The sequence below is a fragment of the Piliocolobus tephrosceles genome, chromosome 7, assembly GCF_002776525.5.
Source record: "Piliocolobus tephrosceles isolate RC106 chromosome 7, ASM277652v3, whole genome shotgun sequence".
NCBI classification, from domain to species: Eukaryota; Metazoa; Chordata; class Mammalia; order Primates; family Cercopithecidae; genus Piliocolobus; species Piliocolobus tephrosceles.
In genome coordinates, this window is record NC_045440.1 from 101,899,115 (window position 1) to 101,920,296 (window position 21,182).

The following is a 21,182-nucleotide window of genomic DNA, read 5'->3' on the forward strand; positions in this document are numbered from 1 at the left end:
GGAATACTATGCAGCCATAAAAAAGGATGAGTTTGCGTCCTTTGTAGAGACATGGATGCAGCTGGAAACCATCATTCTTAGCAAATTATCACAAGAAGAGAAAACCAAACACCGCATGTTCTCACTCATAGGTGGGAACTGGACAATGAGCTCACTTGGACTCGGGAAGGGGAACATCACACACTGGGGCCTATCATGGGGAGGGGGGAGGGGGGAGGGATTGCATTGGGGAGTTATACCTGATATAAATGATGAATTGATGGGTGCTGACGAGTTGATGGGTGCAGCACACCAACATGGCACATGTATACATATGTAACCTGCACGTTATGCACATGTACCCTAGAACTTAAAGTATAATAAAAAATAAATAAATAAATAAATAAATAAATAAATAAAAAGAAAGAAAGAACTTGGCTCTCTATAACCAAGGGTTCCTTTTTAGTCCTTTTCCCCTAACTAGACATCCAAATGGACATGTAAAGTAGACAAATTCAATGTAAGAGGCTGGAGCTAGAAAGAATAGTCTGACCTGGAGATACAAGTTTGGCCTGTTATTGGTGCCTAGCTAGAAGTGGGAACAAATAAGCATGCCCAAGGAGAGAGTCCTAAGAGAAGAACTATCTGTTGCTGCAGAACAATGTACAATGGTGATACAGGCATATGATAACTACAGTAGACATTTCCATGCATAAAATGAGAAAACAGAAGACAAACAGGAGTTTCTGGTCCATAGAAATTCTTAAATTCAATCAGATAAATGTTGGAAGTTTCTTAATTAGTACTCAGTATTACTCCCGCTTGGAAATAGCTCCCCGTTGCTCGTGGCTTTGTGCACTTGCCTCCAGCCTCTGAGTCACACATTCTTTTCCATGAAAAGTAGCTTTTGTTTGCACCTTGTAGTTTTCCCAGCCTGCTTTCTGCTGGTAGAATTTTGAATGTTCAGAGTCATCTTTTCATTTTGTACTATCCTTACCTCTTTCAGTCTAAGTTGGCAGTGTTTCTGCCAATATTATTCTTTAAACAACTTTGTGGGTCTCTTGTTATTCTTACTGAGGTTTACTATATTAGACACAATTACCCCCGTGTATCTTTTAGATAAGCCCTTCTCTACTTTAAGATTTTTCTGATATTACTGAGGGACATAACCCTTCAGTGTCTTAGAACTCCTTTTGTTTGACTAGTTCTCTGAGCCATCAATTTAGGTCTTTCTAAGGTCTTTCAAAAGATTTTACAGGTATATTATTTGCTTCCTATTTAGACCCAGCTTTTCTGACCATGTCCTGGATTTGATCTTTGCTGGGAAGCCATTTCTTGATTTTAGCATCATTTGCATCTGATAAACCTAGGAACTTTCAAAATAGCAAGTCCTGGCTCCTTTTTATCTGACAGTCCTTCCTTAAGCTTATATCTCCCCTTGTGGATTTTAATATTAGCAGCAGGTAGAAGCTAGGAGGTACTTCAACACTGCCTGGAAATCTACTTAGCTAGATCATGTAGTTTATTAGGCAAATTTTCTACTTTCCATGTTACTGCAGGTGATAGTGTTGAAAAACTTTCTGCCACCACATAGCAAGGATCCCCTTTCCACCCATTTCCAATAACATTTTTCTCACTCTCTAGCTGGCAGTCTCCTCTAGGACCATCATGTTTCTATTAGTAATCTCTCTGAAGTATGTAGACATTAACTAACACTCTTTCCAAGTTCTTCCAGTTTTTACTCACTTTCCAGCTCCAAGCATCCTCCACATTTTAGACTTTTGTTACACTAGTATCCCATTTACAGATACTAAATCTCTATTAGTCACCTATTGCTGTATAAAAAATTACCCGAAAACTTGAGTATGTAAAGCAACAAGCACTTATTATCCCACAGTCTTGTTAGTCAAGAATTTGGGGCATGGCCTAACTGAGTGATTCCAGCTCAGCGTTTCTGATAAGGTTGTAATCAAGACAGCAGATGGAGCTGCACTTATCTGAAGGCTCGTCTGATCTGGAAGATCCATCTCCAAAATGCTTACCTACATGACTCTTGGTAGGAAGCCTCAGCACTTCACTACAGGGATCTCTCCAGAGAGTTACTCGAGTAGTCCCATGACATGGCAGCTCTGTCTTCCAGATCAAGTGATCCAAGGCAGAAGCCACAGTATCTTTTATGGCCTAGCCTCAGAAGTCATTCGTTGTCTTATTTGTAATATCCTACACAGATCTGTCCTATTCAGTGGGGGACTACACAAAGGCACAGATAACGAGAGGCAAGGATTACTGGGGCTATCTTGGAGGTGAGCTTGCAAAAGGATCAGTAGCTGAATTTGGGAGTTGGGCTGTGAAATAAAATGTATTGAGGGGAAATAAGAGCTGTGAGGAAAACCAAGATGTCACAGGAAAACCAGGACATAATGGTGTTTTAAAATCCAAAAAGGATATTTAGAAGGATAGAATTATCAGTGTTGTTAAAAGTCCTAAGGGAACTGAGTGAGGTAAGAATTGAAAAAAAGAGATTATTGTATTTGGCAATTGGAATATCATTGATGGCTCAAGGAAAGCACTTTCAGTAGAGAGATAGGGATGAAAGCCAGATTACAGTGGGCTGAGAAGTGAATGGGAAGTGATGAAGTGGTGATGATGAGCATGAGGTTTTTGTTTGTTTGTTTTAGTATTAATTATGTGTTAGCTACAGAAAGCCACAGGGTTAAGGAACAATGTTAAATGGAAGAAGAGTTAGGCACATTACTTATAGGAGAAGAAAGAAATAAAGAAATTAATGATGCAGAAGAGAGAATGACTAATGGCATAAAATCTTAGAAGGGAAGAAAAGGAAAGAATTCAGATCACAAGTGGAAGGATTGATCTTGAAGGAAGAAGTTTATACCAAATATTTATTGCTATTTAACAAACCATCCCAACACTTAGTGACTTAAAAACCATATATTAGCTCGTGAGTCTGTTGGTCAGACATCTAGGTGAACTCAAGAGGTTCTTCTGTGGGTCTCACCTGGTCTTACTTAGGAGGCTGAAGTCAGCTGGAAATCAGTGAGGGCTGGGTGGTCTGCAATGGCCTCACTCACATATTTAGTGGTCAGCAGGCTGTTTGCCAGGTGTCTTGATTCTCATCCACGTGATCTCACCAATAAGCTAGCCAAGCTTCTTCACCTGGTAACGCTGTCCCAGGAGAATGAGAGCAGCGACTCCAAGGCCTCTTGAACCTGGGCTTAATTCACATAGCATCACTTCCACTACATTCTGTTTCACAGAGCAAGCCACAAGGTTAAGCCAGATCCAACCAGTAAGGAACTAGATCTTGGTGAGAGTTGCTGCAGAGAATTTGTGGCCATTTGCAATGTACCACAATAGTCTCCTCCTATTCCTGAGATAGGAGGGAGAGAATGAAGATGGGCATGAATATGGTTGAGGTTGTATTGGATGTTTGCTGAGAATGAAAGGGAAGAAAAAGAGGACTTTAATAAGGTATTGTTTCCACAATATTTAATATTGTATCTTGCTTATAATAGACAGCCAGGAAGTGTTCCTTTATTTTTGTTATTTTTTTGAGACAGAGTTTTGCTCTGTGGCCCAGGCTGGAGTGCAGTGACACGTCCACAGCTCTCTGTAGCCTCTGAGTCCTAGGCTTAAGTGATCCTCCTACCTCTGCTTCCAAAAGTGCTGGGATTACAGGAGTGAACCACCACACCCAGCCAATAAATGTTCATTTAATAAGTTTTGGGATTTCTCAAGAACGTAGATTTAAAATCTTAATAAAATTATAAACACTATTATTTGCATAATATTGGATACTTTTGTATATACTATTAACATACACACAAAGGAGGCACTGATCTCAAAATACATGCGTCAATATACTGTCAATTAAGTTGGGCTCTTAAGAGTAGCTCCTGGTCGCACGCCCCTCCCTTTTTTCCCATTCCTGCCCCTTTAGCCTCCTTATGGCCTCTAATGAAAAGTCATAAAATAGAAACATGCTACAGAAGAAGATTAGCAATATACTTCAAATTGGGCACAACTTTCATATGTGTCTAACTCTTCACATTTTCGTTTAGACTTTGGTGCTTATTCTATGAAAATTTTTATTGTTTACCATAAACTAAAAGTATATAGCTTAATCACTAGATATTATATATTTAATGTAGATGTCATTACAAGTTAAATTTGCCACATACTGTCTTTCTCTAATTGTGGAAATAGTTTCCCAGAAATCTACAGTATCACCCTTACTGTTGTGTAGGGCACAGCTGTCTGCAACTAGCAGTTCCATTTGGGGAGGAAGGATTTTATGCCTTTGCTCCTGAGTGGCAGTAACAAGCTTCTTTTTATTGTTGCTGACATTAAGATAGCTAAAATCAACAGTGAGGTAAACACTTCTTGGGACCATCTGGCAAGGATTTTAATCCAAAATATTCTGTAAACACTGACTCCATTTGAGTACCCGGGAACTACCGTCCAGCCACCATCAACTGCATTTTTATTTCAGTTTTAAGCAGTAATTGAAATAGCAAAAAAAAAAAAAAAAAAAAAGGTTGTCTGTAGACTCTGTCCCTTCACTTTTTTCTCTCAAAATATTTGTAGTTTCATCAGGGATTCCAGGAAACTTACATTTTCTGAGGGAGATTATAGTGCCTTTTGAAGTCACCAGTAGAGGTAAATGGGGTCCTAGCAGTTTTGTTCATTAAGTACTTAATGCACAGAGCATATTTGGAATTTTTTCATTTTCTGTTGGGAGATACATTCTACCTAAATCAGAGGCAGAAGTTTAGGGTTGAGTTTTCCTTTTCCTTTATATTTCAAAGTGTCTTTGTAAAACTAGTTTATAAAATGACCAATTTCAAGATTTTTAAAGTCTTTCACAAGAAATGGCAAAGATAGGATTGTGATAGGGTCCGTTATCCAGTCCCAGGGCTGATTTCTAGACTTTTCTGCAAGCCTGCATGAAAGAGAATGGGGATATTTCAAGTGCGAAGCGCCCAGAGGAATGGCTGCTGGTGCTGCTAATGATCTCTCTGTTCCTCCCCTCGCAATAAATCTCAGATATTGAAATACAGCTTTGGAGAAGAATATACTGAAGATTTCTTAAGCTTTTTACAAGACACTCAAAGCCTTTTCACAAGCCAGTGCTCTGCAAATGTAAATTCTTGATGTCTAAACATAAAGGTCCTTTACCAAGTTAATTTTAAATGTAAATTTTAATACAGAATACTTGGAGAAAGGGAATGCAGCTGGACTATTAAAGCATGGTATTTTGCCATTTTTAAGTAATGGGAAATACTGATTAAGAATGTTGTAAAGATTTCAGCATACATAATGTGATTGTCTTTAATCATAACTTGTTACCATGAGTCTGTGTAACAAAAGCATTAACTCAAAGACAATGGCATACCTATTATACTGTGGCACTTATTATTTCCATGATTTTAAATTATTTCCAGAATATTGAAGAACTTGTTATTTAAAGGTCAGAATAATGCCCAAGACATGGCCAAGCCCACTGAGTGTCAGATGCATGGAATGTTGGATGACTTCATAGTTATGAAATTATTTCATTTCTCATGATAATTCCCGACTTGCCAAGTTAGTGAATTTTAAGAACTCTGAGAGCAGATTTTAAGATAAATGTGAAATAATCCATACTTCTGGAGTCAGGGACTTCCCTTCAGGCATTAGTTCATATTTGACTTGCTTGACTTACACTTGGGGATAAAATGAGTTAGGACAAGGTCTTAGATACCACATTCCCTTACTGGGAAAGAAAACCAACTTGCACAACTTTGGCTGGCTCATATTTCTTGTTATACAGGCACTAAGAGGCAGCGGTTGCCATGAAATACTTTATTTAACCTTTACAAAAATGTTTTCTTAGTACGGCAAGGCAGCTTAGTTAAAATAAATAACTGTAAAAATTTTGGATTTCTCTTATATCCATCTATTGGCTTCTTTTTTCTAATTAAAAATTAAAGATAATTACAGTTGTCCACATTGCCATGATGACTAAAAAATGAAGATTATGTAAAAATCGCTTGATCTTTTCTTAGGACATGTGTTGGCATGTCTTCTATTTTACATTAAACTAAATTTTACTGAATAGTGAATGTTACATCTGAGAACAGTTTAAAAGAAAGTTTTTATTCAAACTTTAGGTAGGTTTCTCTATTGTTTGTATTCTGTCAAAATTGATTTGCAAACAAATAAAATCTGATAATTTGACTCACAGAGTATCTAAATCTGAATGACTGACAGACAGCCTCTCCAATTTCTTATCTTGTTGCTCCCATTTCTCAGCTCACCTAAATTATTCATCATCATTTCCTTCTAACATACTCTTAACTCTTCCACTGAAGAATTGGGTCTAACCAAACGCATGGCTACCATTGACTATCATTCTGTTAAGAGTGTGTCTGCATAGCATCACAATCTCCTGGTTGTTGACATAACTTAAGCAATCAAAGTCTGTATTTATTTTACTTATTTTTAAAAAAAGAAAATGTGAATTATTTCAGATTTTATAGACAGTCCATCCTCTTCTGTATATACATATATATCAAAGTTCTTTGAATCTGTGCTTTTCAATCCTTTGTGGTGGTACCAAGGGTAAACAGTCTTAAAGACTGTCACACAATTCTAGACTTAAGGCAGCTATTAATATCACAGCTTATGTTTTTTCAGTCACGTATCATTTAACTATAGGGAAGCCTTTAGAAGAATGAAAACAATAGATACGTATAATGTTGAAATGACCTCTTTAAAACAAGCCTATTTATCATTTCATACTTTTTAACAGTATTTATATCTGATTTCATGATTGAAATGTCCAAAAAAGTTATGCATAAAATTTAAAAATAAAATATTTTAATGCATGAAACATCTTTCTCATTAAATCTTTTTGCAAAAATGTTTATGCAGTATATTAGTTTTTCCTAAATTAGGTCACTTAGATTTAATTTTTTTTTAGCCCAGAATACCCATTAAGCATCTCATTGTTTTGTAGAAAATAATGTAAATGAAACGATGATACTATTCTCCCCACTTTTCTTTTTTTAGGTTATTTTAAGTATGTAAATTTCAGCCAGAGATTGAACAGAGATTAATTCCTGAATAATAAAAATCCGTAAATAAATTCTTGAATTTAGAGTTGTGTTTATAGTTATTTGTGAAAAATAATAAAAAGATTCTATGGCTTGATTATAGGTATGTTGAAACATCAAGCCTTAATGTTTGCTAGAAACGTGTGAAATTTGATACCCTGACTTACCCAGGGAAATTCAAATGACTATTACAGAGTATATGATGAAATGACACAATGCAGTGTTTTAAAGCTATGACGAATATAGATATAACATATGAATAGCGTTATTTCAAACAGCCAAACAGTGACTTTCTTGTCAGTTACTTTGTTTCATTGTCTTTCATGCATCAATCCCTGGTGTTTATTGATGATTGATGCTCTGAGAGGAAATAGCAGTTACTGACCTAAGAGTTCACTTCCTCTTCACCCTTCCTTCCTATATCTGTCTCTCATCCTCTGTCTCAAGATTTGACCTCCTAAAACAATGACTTTTTTATTCCAGAGTGACTCCTTCTTTCCAAAATCAGTATTCAGCGACTCCATTTGGGTTACGATCAAACTATTAGAGGAAAGTAAGCTGACAAGTTGATAATAGAAAATTAATTTTCTAAATTCTGTTAAAACAAATGACCAGGAGTTGTTTTCAAAAATAGTTTGAAGCCATAGCTTGCTGCATTTATGGCTTGTCTTTGTTTCTAATATAATCAGTATGTTTGTAGACACAAATTTTGTACAGAAATAACCACTCCATCCCTGGTTGTCACATGACAAGTTAGGTTGTCACCTACTTTTGTTTATCAGAAGTAACATTACTATCATCTTTTGTTCTATTTCAACGTGTCTTTCTTATTTTGGGGAGTAAGCAAAATACATTCTCTGGTCAAACTTTTAACTTCCCCAAGCAGAACACCTCAGAAGCCCAGTGTTTTTCTTACTCTAACAACATTTTGCAGTGTAATTATTCTTATTGAATATCTGTTTATCCTACTATATTGTAAACATTTTCAGCCCAAGTGAACTGTCTAGTTCTTTTCTATATCTACCATGTGTAGTATAGTTAGTTGGCTTATAGTAAACATTTAATAGCTGTAAATCCTTAAAAATACTCGCCAAATTGAGCCAGATACAGTGGTGCATGTCTGCAATCCCAGTACTTTGGGAGGCTAAGGTGGGCAGATTGCTTGAGCTTAGAAGTTCAAGAGCAGCCTGGGCAACACGGCAAAGCACCAGCTCTACAAAAGATACAAAAATTAGTAGGGCATGGTGCGCCTGCGGTCCCAACTACTCAGAAGGCTGAGGTGGGAGGATCACTTGAGCCCATGAGGTTGAGGCTACAGTGAGTCATGATTGTGCCATTGCACTCAAGTCTGGGCAATAAAGGGAGACCCAGTCTCAAATAAAAAAACAAGCTGTTGCCCTAGGGTAAAAAACTCACATAATCGCATTAAACGGCTCCTAAGAATCATGTGAATATGTAATATAGCAATATAGCAAGTCAGACTCTGTACTAGGAATTATGGAGGCTACAGAGATGAACTGAAGATCATGTCACCCTCTTGGCAAAGTGCCAAGCGTGCAAGTTGGGAAAATTTGACTTTAGGAGGCTGAACTTGAACTTTTAAAATAGAAATGTACAATTTCTTTTTACCTAAAATGTGGCTTCTCCAGGCATACCATTAGACATCTTTTATTTTAATAACATTTTTGTCTGATTGCCAAATAAGACATAGTTGTAATATTAAATTTGGAAATTACCTGAGGAAGCACACAAAACACACATGGAAAAAAGGAAACTTAAAATGCATAATCCCATAACCCTAAACTAACCACTGTTAGCATTATGGCATATTTCTAGCCTTTTTCTTCCTTTGGAATAGGCGTACATACTTTTTGTTTATTTGTTTTACAAAAATGGGGGTACGTTTTTCAATTAATCTGTTGTTAACTGATAGCATTAATATGTTTTCATGCTATAATTGTTTTTCAGCCACTTGAAAGTACTCTACAGTGTTAGTATAGTTTTGAATAGAGGCTCTGAATAACTTCAGATCTTGTATCTTTCCCTTCCCAACACTCTGGCCCTGTGTACCTGAAGAAATCCCTCAGCCCATGTGTACCTCCATTTATTTTTTCATCTGTCTACCTTACAAGATTGTTTTAAGGAATAAGTAATATTAAAAAGCCCTTAGCCCAGTGCTTGACACATAATGTCTAATAAAGGAAAGCTGTTTTTATTTTTACCGTATTATTTGACCAATTTCCTAATACTGCCAAATTTTTATTATTAAACTAGCACTGGGATAAACATACATCTAGATACATTCTTTACGCACATCTGTAATTATTACTTTAGGATAGATTATTTCATAGAATTGATGCATCAATAGGTATTACAAGTAAGTATTTTTTATATAAGGATTACCTTTCAGCCACAATTTTTATTCCAACCACCTTTTTATGAATGTGTCAGGTTTCCCTGTATTGTAAGAGGTTGTTTCATGCTAATTACACAGTATTTGTGGCTTTAATTAATTCACATAATCTTGAGAGAAAACTTACGGCACCCATATTTTGTGGAAGAATGGCCAACACTTATATCACAACAATGCAGCCTCCGTTATATCACACCCTGAATGATTTAGAAAGGCTTTCACAGTTGAGCTTACTTTCTCTTTTTCTTTCTCCTACCAAAACAAACTACATCAAAGGGTCCAAAAATGATTCAGTTGTATTTATTTCCACTTACTCTTTTAGGTGGGAAATTATATTCTATAAATGTGAAAGGATATATGGGGCCCTAAGAATTTCAGCATTAAAAGTTTCAGCATTGAATTATGACACCAAGCATTAGTCATTACCTAGAAATTTTTCTACTTGGTTTTTGGCATTATTTCAGATACGCTGAACATCTTGAAATTCAAATTCCTTGAAAAAGCAATAATAAGCAACATATTTCATTTTTATGCTAATTTAGTAGTGTGGAATGTACTATCAGTTCCACTTAGACACATGTATTCCAAGCAAGTGATTTAATTTTGATTCACTTGACTTTCCAGATAGTATTTTGGATAGACAAGAATTATTTTAGTATTTCAACTTAATTTTTACTCATGATGCTCACCTATTGTATCATGTTGGGCCTACTTGATATTTTAATATCAGTACTGCAGTATCTGAATTATGAATCTGAGGGAGAATCTGAGGGATTACATTGACTTGATGTTTAATCTAATATTATCCCTGTAAGACAAATCTCCTTTGTTGAAAGATCATTCAAAATAGAAAACTCTTCTAAATATCTTGATTTAATACTCATTTTGGTTTTGGTTTTGTTTTGACATTCTTGAGTTTATTTGGACAGACCTGGGGTAAGAGGGCTGAACACCTAGAAGAAGGTGTTGCGCCTTTTGGTGGTGAAGCTTGGCTTGTGCTGGCGACACAGGATGCCATGAGGCAGCAGGAATTTGATCTCAGAGTTGTAGAATTGCTTGGCTGCTGGCTGGCAGCACTTGCTGGCCACAGTTTTTTCTGCCTTCATGATCTGTATTGAGTGGGCCCGGGCACAGTATGCAGGGCCCATGTCTTGTTCTGCAGAAAATAGGAGGCAGGGTGTGACCACATTCACCAGGATTTGGGCATTTGGCCAACACCCTATCAAGTATCTGGCACATCCTATTAGGTACAGTAATTGCCTGGGGACTGCAACTGGGGGCTGAATTGGGGACTGAGTGACTGTGGTCCCTGGCCCCAGGAGGCACTCATACTAATTTTGGGATATCATTTTATGAACAGATATCATCACTGACATTTTAAGATATTTACTTTTGGTTATTTTGTATTAATCTTGATTTATTTGTTCAACAAATATTTATTGAATGCCTGCTATACACTAGGCTCTTGGGATATTATGATGAGTTTAGAAGTTTATAAAATAAATGGGCCGGGTTCAATAGCTCATGCCTGTAATCCTAGCACTTTGGGAGGCCAAGTGGGAAGAATTGATTGAGGCCAGGAGTTCAAGACCAGCCTGGGCAAAATAATGAGACCTCATCTTTACAAAAAATAAAAAAAATTGAAAAAGCCAGGCATGGTGGCATGTACCTATAGTCGTAGCTACTCGGGAGGCTGAGGCAGGAAGATCACTTGAGGGGTCAGGAGTTCAAGGTTGCAATGAGCTATGATCACACCACTGAACTCTTGGTCTGGGCAATAGAGTGACTCTATCTCTAAAATATAATAAAATGGTGCCTAAGTTTTTATATATAAATAATATATAAAAATATATTACCAGAATATATATATATATACAGTGGTTTATATCACTTGGATTGCATGTTCATTTTTAAGAACTCTTAAAATTTCTACAGTGAATACAATGGATTGGGATTTTTTTTGAAGTTGTTTAAATCTCCAGTTTCTTTTTAGAACATTACATATGACTGTAGGGTAAATTACTATAAAATGCAAAAAAAAAACACAAATGAGTGTGAAGATAAAATTTTAATTTGTCATACTGAAGTAGAGAAAATCTTGACAATAGTTTTAAAATGAATAGTGAAATATGTAACTTTACAAAAAAGTATTTGGTACCTTTATCGTTTATGTTTTAAGGTGCAGTTTAACATTTTTTATTTAACCATCCACTTTTTCTTTCTCTTCTTGGTGTACTCTGTTTTCCTCGCTTTTATCTTATTCTTCTTTCCTCCTAAATATATCAATTCAGGAATTCTCCTTTGGACAAAACTGTGGGTGGTCCTCAGAGCTGATCCCCAATTCCCTGATCAGTAATTCTGTTTTAAGTTTTATTTTGTATAAAAAAAAAATGAGTTGAAAACTGTATATGCTTCCATCTGAGGTCTTCAATGGGAAAACTATGAATTTAGTCTGGCTGCCAGCGCCAGGGTCTGCTGGAAAAAAAGAAAATGTACCCTCTTGGGACCTTCCATCGAGTGTGGCGACTGTACAACCTGCCTTATTGCTTAGTTTTAGTTGTCATTGAAAACTTCCAACAAGAATACTTCCTGTTTGACTTTTTCCCCTGCAGTGGAAAATATTAGACACTATCTTTGTAGACCAAAAAGACTGAAAAGCCTGGATAGACTGAATGATAGCAGGAGAAGTAAGGAAGGAAAATCTTAATAGAAAAGAGGTGAAAGAAAATTTCCAAATTGATGGGGGGAGAGGGGAGGGATAGCATTAGTAGATATACATAATGTAAATGGGTGCAGCACACCAACATGGCACATGTATACATATGTAACAAAATTGCACATTGTGCACATGTACCCTATAACATAAAGTATTTTTTAAAAAAGTCTTGGGCTTCAGGCAGAAGGGATAGTTATTTTCTGTGAAGCCCGTCGCCTTTCCCTCCCCTGTATTTCTAGCCCACATTGCCCCTCATCCAACTCCTGCAGTCTTCCTGCCTCTCTACGTGCTCTCATTCTTTGTCATCACGTTACTCACTTATAGGGAAGGTATCAGTGACTATCCACTAATTCCTGCATAATGTGCAAATTCCTTAGTTTAGTAAATCAGTGCGAGCCACAATCTAAATCTATGTATTTAACCTTATCCCCCACCCCTTTATCCATGTTCCCTTTTCTGTGGCCAATTGAGATGGTTAACCTTGCCCGGATCATGTGTAGTCTTTGCACATCTCACACTGTCTTTTTGGCGTGGGAAGGAACTGTCATCTTTGCCAGTTGAAATCCTACCCAAACTCTGAGATCCAGCTGCTTCCCAATGTTTTCTAAATCACAGCAACCTGATCCAGACCCTTCCTTATCTGGACTACTCTGTGATTGCTCCTCTCCTTTCCTGACTGCCTCATGTTAGTTTTTTGTTCTTGCCTTATTTTCCCTATATGATCATAACCTCACTGTGGGGCAAAGAACACATCTCTTCCTCCATGCTTCCTCCATAGTGCCTAGCATATTACCTTCCTTATAGTACTTGAGTAATGAAAATGATTTTCGATGATGATCGAAATCTCATTTGAATCAGGTGGTCTAACACAGATGTCACATTTTTTTGTGCCTGATTTTATGCTTCCTTCTGTAGAGAAAGAAAAATAGGTATGCAAGTATTCGTTACTAAATGGAGACTCACAGTACCTGTAGCAGTGAAATTTAGTCAGTGGGTCCAGCAAGAACAAAACCTCTCACCTTAGCTAGGCATCTGTGGGTATCTGAGCACTCACTGCCATCCAGTGCTCAAATCCAGTGCCGCGGGTTCCGAGGCAGGGGTGATTACACAATGGGAAGGAGAACTGAAGTACTGCTAGGCCTCCTGAATTTCTTTTTGTTGGTTTCTCTCTTAAGAATGTAGTTCCTTTCCTAATGAATTATATGCATCTAATTGCCAGTGATATTTAGATGTTTTTTAACAGTAGACCAAACATTACAAATGTTCCATTGATGATGCATGTGGGAAGAAGTGTGACAAATGTTTTTCTCCCACTTAATTTTCCTGTGTGAACTAAATCCAAACAGATCTGAATTTTCATAATTCAAAGAAAATATCTGTGCCAACATTCTGAGAACAAATAGCTGCCAAGCAAAATCTGACAGAATATTCCTTGGTGGCATCCAGTCCTTAAAAGCTGTGTACACAGAGTGAGCAGCTATCTAAAGCTGAGCTTATATGCAAATGTGAACATTCCTCACTTAAAATTACATTGTGTACATTAAAACTTTCTCTAGAGTCTATGAAATGTTCAGGAAAAATATAGCTGAGCTTGATCTTAAGTACCTTGCCTCATTATTATTATTATTTTTTTTTTTTTGTCATTTCCAGCTACTAGTCTGTCCAAAGAAAACAACTTTATTATTTCTTTTAGTTTTGTGTGTACCCTGAGCTTGATTCCCAGTTGCTGCTATAAAAAACTGAAATGGTTCCAAACACTGCTATTTTTCTTTTTTTCTCTGTTACTAATATTTAAACATCAAAGATATTCTGGTACTTTTATGTTGTAGGGTGTATATAAGACCATATTTTCCCTAAAGGTATTTGCTATCCAGGGTGTGTGTGTGTGTGTGTGTACGCACACATGTGTGTTTTCTTAACTGTTAGCCTTTTTTAGAAGTCACCTAACTGATAGCCTTTTCCTATCACAAGATCACTGGCTGTGTGTGGAGGAAGAACTGGAGTAAGGCCGTATTAACAGCAGGGAGATGAGTTAGGAGATTTTTAAAAATAATGTATTCAGATTTTTTTTTAAAAAAAGCCCTATCTTAACATCGAAAACGTATGTTGTGATGACCTTGGAAATTTTTTAAATTTAAGCATGTTATCAAGACTCCTCCTAAGGCTGAAACTAAAAAATAACCGGCTTCCACCAAGACATTTAATATTATGGCAATTTCCATGTAAATCCTTAATGTATTTATTATTAGGGCCTTTTATGATAGTCTTACAGGATGTTTTCAAAGTTTTATTCTGTCTACTAATTGAGAGTTTTTCATGAGATTTACCTTTGGTTAGCTCTGTTAAAAAATTATATGTGATGTGAAAGAAAACTTTAAATTGTTTGCATATGATATAAATACATTTTTCTTAAAATACCAGTTTTCGGCCAGGTGCAGTGGCTCACGCCTGTAATATCAGCAATTTGAGAGGCTGAGGCAGGCAGATCATGAGGTCAAGAGATCGAGATCAGCCTGGCCAACATGGTGAAACCCCATCTCTACGAAAAATACAAAAATTAGCCGGGCGTGGTGGCACGCCTGTAGTCACAGCTACTCAGGAGGCTGAGGCAGGAGAATCACTTGAACCCGGGAGGTGGAGGTTGCAGTGAGCCGAGATCACGTCACTGCACTCCAGCCTGGTGACAGAGCGAGACTCCAAAAAAAAAAAAGTCAGATTTCTTTGCTTGTACTTACAAATCGTAGAACATTGTTTTCATTTAAACCTGTTTTCTAAAAAAGTGCTAATTATTGTATATATATTTTGGAATACTCATGTAGTTAAACTGATTTTCTTAGCTGCAGTTGTGGGTAAGAGTAGAAATAGGACATATCTGACCCCAAAATAAATCCAAATATGACCAGACATGGCAGTGCTACATGAATAAATATAAATATGTATCAGGAGACTCAATTGGTAAGTGTTACAGTAAGTACATAACAAAAAAATAGAACAAATGCATCATATCTTACATTTTAAATGTTGAAGGTATTTCTAATTTGATATATCTGTGATCTCATAAGGAGAGTATATTAAATGAATTGCATCTTCAAACTGCTATTTTGTTCTTCATCAAAAGAAAAAAGTAAGGTATGGCAATTTATGGTTAAATAAAAAAAAAAAAATACAAACCAAATTTAACTTTAATTACTGTCTAGCCATAAGAAGGAATAAACTATCAGCGAATACCAAGGTTCTTTGATCTCACACTTCAACCTTTTTGTCCTCCAGATGAATGAAATGATCTTTTCTCAAATGTTCAGCAGGCCTTTTACCATTTGATAGGACAATTATTTTTAAGAAAGTTTAAAATGTGATCTGAAAAACCACATTGACTCTATGTGGCGTATTTGCTATTCTTAGCCTGGTGGAATAAGTTGGAAGTGGATGAATAATGCAGGTTAGAAAGAAAACAGATGCGAAATATTACAAATGGAAAGGTTTTCCAGCAATGAGACTTTCATTTTAGGACTAGGTTTTTGTTGGCACGTTTGGCATTATGACGATTATTGTTTTTCTCTCCAGCTGTTACACATCTGTATTGAAGGTTGGGGCAACTGGCGTTGGTCAGAGCCTTTCAGTGTGGACCATGCCGGGACTTTTATTAGAACAATTCAGTACAGGGGTCGAACTGCTTCTCTCATCATCAAGGTTCAGCGACTCAATGGAGTACAAAAACAGGTAAGTTTCTTTGTGTTCCTGACCCAGACACCTCTTAATTATTCAGTGTAATGGAGAAGAAACTTAAATGAAAATAATTAATAATTTTCTAAAAATCACAGTGGTTATACCTAGTTATATCTGCTACTAGCACCCATGTGAGCATTTAATAAATGCTTATCTATGATCCTGACAATGATGATGGCTTCAAACCCTTTGTCCCACTTCTTTTACAAGAGCTGCTAACGAGCAGTAAAATTTACTGATTTTAGTTTCACCTCTTCTCCCTGTCACCACCTACCTTCTGGTGGAGGTGCTAATGAGCTGTGAAATAGCCAAAAGTCCTTTATTGAGAAGGAAAAGAAGCAAAGAATAGTGGGAACCCTGGATAATCCACCAGCGGATAACCAAGAGTTGGTTCTCACACGTGAGAATGATCTGTAAGGAAGTGCTGTGATACTCTCCCATGACAGAGTGGGCCTGGATCTCCAGCAAGCTTTTCTTTTCCTAGGAGTTAATATTAACTGCAGTAAAAATTCACTGCAGCCTAACTCTTGGCATATAAAACCTCAGCTCTCAGCACATATTTTTACGTATTTTATAAAACTTCCTTTTGGCTGTTTTTGAAGTTCTAAGACTGCAAAGGGAAAAAAGTATCTGACACTTTCTTTGTGTTCTTAAGATGTGAAAATGTGGTTTCTAAAAGATGTTTTTCAAGCATGGAGCATATGACGAGTAGAAAGAAAAAAAGGAAGTATTAAAATCTGAAAACTGGCTTCACTGCACACATAATAACTGGATTTGTCGTTAGAATTTCAACATATACATTTACATCTGGATTGTAACAGTCTATCCAGAGCTTTTGTGGAACATGATAGAAACAGCACTTGGTCCCTGGAAAAGGGGAGCTTCCCCTATGGAGCAGCAGGGGCTATTCTGTTGCTGCATGCCAAGGAGGAAGCAGGAATCTACTAGCGAGATGAACAGTAGGACCCACACCATATGCATTCTTGGTCTGCACCTAATCAAGGAGCTGGACTTGATGATCTTATTATTGTGGGCCACAGAAATAAAAAGAGAATTCAACTCTAGCAGAGGAGTCTCAGAAAAGAAGCATGGAAGACTATTCCCAATTAACTGAGCATTCCTCAGAATATTTATTGATTGCCTAAAGTGGAACAAAGTAAAATGGAAAACACCAAGTATGTGAAACAATCTTTGCTTTTAAATTGCAATTTTATGTAAGCCCAACAATGTATACAACTGACAGTAAGTGTAAAGGGAATTTAGAGGTTTCACTGAGAAGATATGACTTGAGCTGGGCTTTGGGAAATATGTAGAATTTGGATTAAGAGAGAGCATTCCAAGTAGACAGTATAACATAAACGAAGAGACAAATATGGGACAGATGAGTCTTACTGAAGGATTCCTGCGGGGACCAGCCTACTAGTGTGAGCATTGAGCCAAAGAGAACAAGAAGTGTCACTAACTCCCATCTGCGCTCAGAACACTCTTACATGAATTTGCTCTCAATGAATATCTGCCCAGTAAGTATGTACTAGTTTTCTGATTCTGTCACTCATGGTCTTTCAAGAATGTCTTATCCACCTTGCCATTCAGTAGTATGTCTGAGAAAAGGTCATCCAGCCTCTTTGAATAGTTCAGATGACAAGAGGCTCATTCTCTCACACAGCAGCCCTTTCTGTTGGCTACTACCAGCTAAGTTTTCTTCCTAATTTTGAACCAAAAATCTTTCACCATTCCACCACCTTTCCCTAGAACTATGAGGCATATACAGCAAGCACAAAACTTGTTGTGAGGACTCCACAAGTCACCTCTCCTCTACATTATAGCCCTTCAAAAACATAAGGGAAGCTATGGTGTTTCCTCTTGGTTTTCTTCTCTCTAGGCCTTCTCAAATTTGAGAGTGTATCCGAATCCCCTGGAGGGCTTGTTAAAACACAGATTGCTGGCTCCCAACCCCAGAGTTTCAGATTGGGTGTGGCCTGTAATTTGCATTTCTAACAAGTTCCCAGGTGCTGCTGATGCTGCTGGTCCAGGGACCACAATTTGACGACCATAGCTCCAGTTTAAACTTTCTCAGGTGGTTCAGCTCTTTTTAGTGTGGCTGCTAGAACATTTATCAATTACTGAAATGGCAGGGTCCCTCCATAGAGAAATGGTTTTAATGGTATGTCCTCGTAGTCAAGATCATAGGCAACTTGGCTGTATCCGCTTGCTAGCTGTGTGATCTTCAGCAAGTCATTTAAACTTTGTGAATCAATTTCCTCATCTGTAAAATGGGGATAGTAATAGTGCCTTCCTCAGGAAGTTAGTGTGAGGATTAACTGAGTTTGTGTATGTAAAATGCTTACAACGTGCCTGTCCTCCTGCCATAGCCCAGTGTACCATACTTAAAATTATTCTAATGAAATGTTATCAGGCATGAGTAACACTAGTTGGACATTTTTGTGCTACAACAGTAGTGACTCATTCTTGTATAGGTACTATATATTTTCAAGAAACAATGTTAAATTTCAGGGATAAATTAATATATGCAGTGTTCCTGCACAAAATATTACACGTCGCAACAGTATACCTACCAAATATCATAAAAGTTGGTTATTTGAAAAATACATTTCTAAAAATGTCTGACAGTTTTACCTCTCCCCTGCCCCCTTACTCAGATACACACACCCACAAGCAAAAATGTTAAATGTGTTATTCAATTGGATTTAATTTTTGCTGTCAGGGTAGTTTAGTGTTCAGATTTGCTCTGGTTAAAGTACATCACAGACATAGGATTTCCTCAATTGGCAAGGTTAGGAAGGAAGAAGGGAACCAAGCTTCAGAAGAGCTTTGTGGATTCTTGTCTCCCTCACATCTTGGCTTCTTTCCTTCTACCCCCACCTGGGCCTGGAAATTTGCAATAAACTGCAGCTGCCTAATTACTAGGGCCCATTTGGGGAAATGAGTGTATGCAGTTCCCTGATGGACCTTAACGCCCCCTGGATAATGGAGAATTGGCTAAAGCTCTTTTTTAACATTGATGCTGGGTTATCTGTGCTCTGCATTTCTTATACCCCTCTCATTTCCCTCAATTGGATGAAAATTGACCACAGAAAATTTTGTGGGAACTTTGTATGTTCTACAACCACTCATGTACGCATATTTGCTTCCATGTTTCCCATCCTTTTGTTGAAGAAACCTTTACTACTCTAAAATCTGAAATGTACATATGTATGTATGTATAATGGTGTCTTTATACACATACTTTTAATCATGGTTAAGATATCATTTTCCAGTGCATCTGGTGCTCTGGAGTTATTCTTTAATATCACTATTCTTCTTGGCACTGATCTAATAAGAGTTCTGAAACCTGCTAAGTAAAATCATATGTGGAAATCTTCAATACACATCTTTGTGGCTTTGGGGAAGGAGGGGAATTAGTGTGAAACCTGGAAATGTGTATTAAAGAGAAACTGTGCATTTAAAAAAATTAAGTAGCTGTCTTCAACTGATAAATTAATCTTGAAATTCTAACCATAATTTTCAAAATAAAGGCATTGTAAGTTTGCCACTTTGAAGAAAAGCAGATATAGCTCTCCTGAACCTAACCCTGGAACAGCCGTGAAAGCACACTACTCCACTGAGTGACCATTTTTGGATTTTCCTTCATCTAAAGTAGGCTTCCCTCCCTCGCCACTTTTAAGAATTTTCTTTTTATCAAATTTGAAAGCCTATTTAACAGGCTTTTTAGTTGAAAATGAGACTATAAAAACCCACCAACAGGATCTTTGTCTTGGATAAACCAAGTGAGTCCCAGATGGTTGTGGAGATTCTGTGGTTTCTGTGAGAGACAGCAAAATTCTCTTCTAAATCTCCAGGGGTCCAAAGGTTCTGAAGCAAGAGCCATGTGCATATATTGCCAGGCTTGGACACATCAAGAATAACAGAGTTAAATACTGCTTCAGAGTTTTCAAATGTTTATTTCAAGTTAGGCAATGCTATGGCATCATAAGACTTATCATGAGTGTCTAGTAACCCCTAGCATATGCTAAAGAAAAGTTTGCTTCCTAATTTAGGATCATAGTTCAGTTGACTTTTATGGTTTGTTATTGTGAAAGCATAGTTTTAAAAGATTATAATGACTAGAGTATCTAAGGGAAATATAACAGTTAAGCACAGCTTGGTTTTACAGATATGCTCCTTCTAAAGAAAATTCAAATAAGCAGATAGTTGAGAAATAAATGTTTGAGAAAAAGCTAAACCTCACCATTCAAATAATGCAAATTAAAACAACAATGACATTTAATTTTTGGTTCCTCAATCTAGCAGGTTTCTTTTGATTAAATAACAGTTCATCCCAGTGTAGTGGCTCATGCCTATGATCCCAGCACTTTGGGAGGCTGAGGCAGGAGAATCACTTGAGCCCAGGGGTTCGAGACCAGCCTGGTCAACATAGCAAGACCCTATCTCTGCAAAAAATAAAATAAATTAGCCAGGCATGGTGGCATGTGCCTGTAGTCCAACCTACTTAGGAGGCTGAGGCAAGAAGATCCCTTGAGCCCAGGAGTTCAAGGCTGCAGTGAGCTGAAATCTTGCCACTGCATTCCACCCTGGGTGACAGAGCGAGACCCCCACTTTATATAGTTTATAACTAACTATATAAAATTAGTTATAATAGTTCATTTATAAATAGTTATTCATATTTATTTTTATAAATAATAGTTCATTAAAATTGATGGTTACAGAGAAGTCTTAATGACATAGGAAAATGTATCAATTAGGATGCTTTCAGTTTGAAGTTACAAAATATGCTTGTTAGTCTTCATAGCAAGTTAATGAAGCAGATACTATTCTATTTTATGTTTACTGTTTCACATAACAAGGAGGAAGAAGGCTGGTTCAGTATTGGCTAACTAAGCAACCCAGTGTTGTTTTTGCTTCTCTCTCATCCTCTTAGATTTGCCAGCCTGGTCTCAGATGGCAGTAAAAGCTGTATACATCCTCTGATAACAGTTTCTGTGACAGAAAAGAAGGGCTTCCCTTCTCAACCTGTCTCCTTTATTATCAAGGAGTAATATCTTTCCTAGAGCCTTTTACCATTCTTCCCTTCTCATATTATTGGCCAAACCAGAGTTCCATATTTACCCTAATCAATGGCAAAAGGAGAATGGAATTAACAGGATTGTCTTGTACCAATCATGATACAGCCACTAGGGGCCAAGGGAGGTGTCTACCTTCCCTGAGTACTTTG

At 37.1% G+C, this 21,182-nt stretch overlaps 1 protein-coding gene across 1 annotated transcript in view; it reads left to right on the top strand.

Moving 5' to 3' along the window:
* LOC111520902 (vacuolar protein sorting-associated protein 13B) overlaps positions 1-21,182 on the top strand; it is an 883,038-nt gene that overhangs the window by 798,321 nt on the left and 63,535 nt on the right. Inside the window, exon 44 of the mRNA XM_026454936.2 lies at positions 15,788-15,943. Coding sequence (XP_026310721.1) covers positions 15,788-15,943 — 156 coding nt within the window. The remainder of the gene's footprint in view (positions 1-15,787; positions 15,944-21,182) is intronic.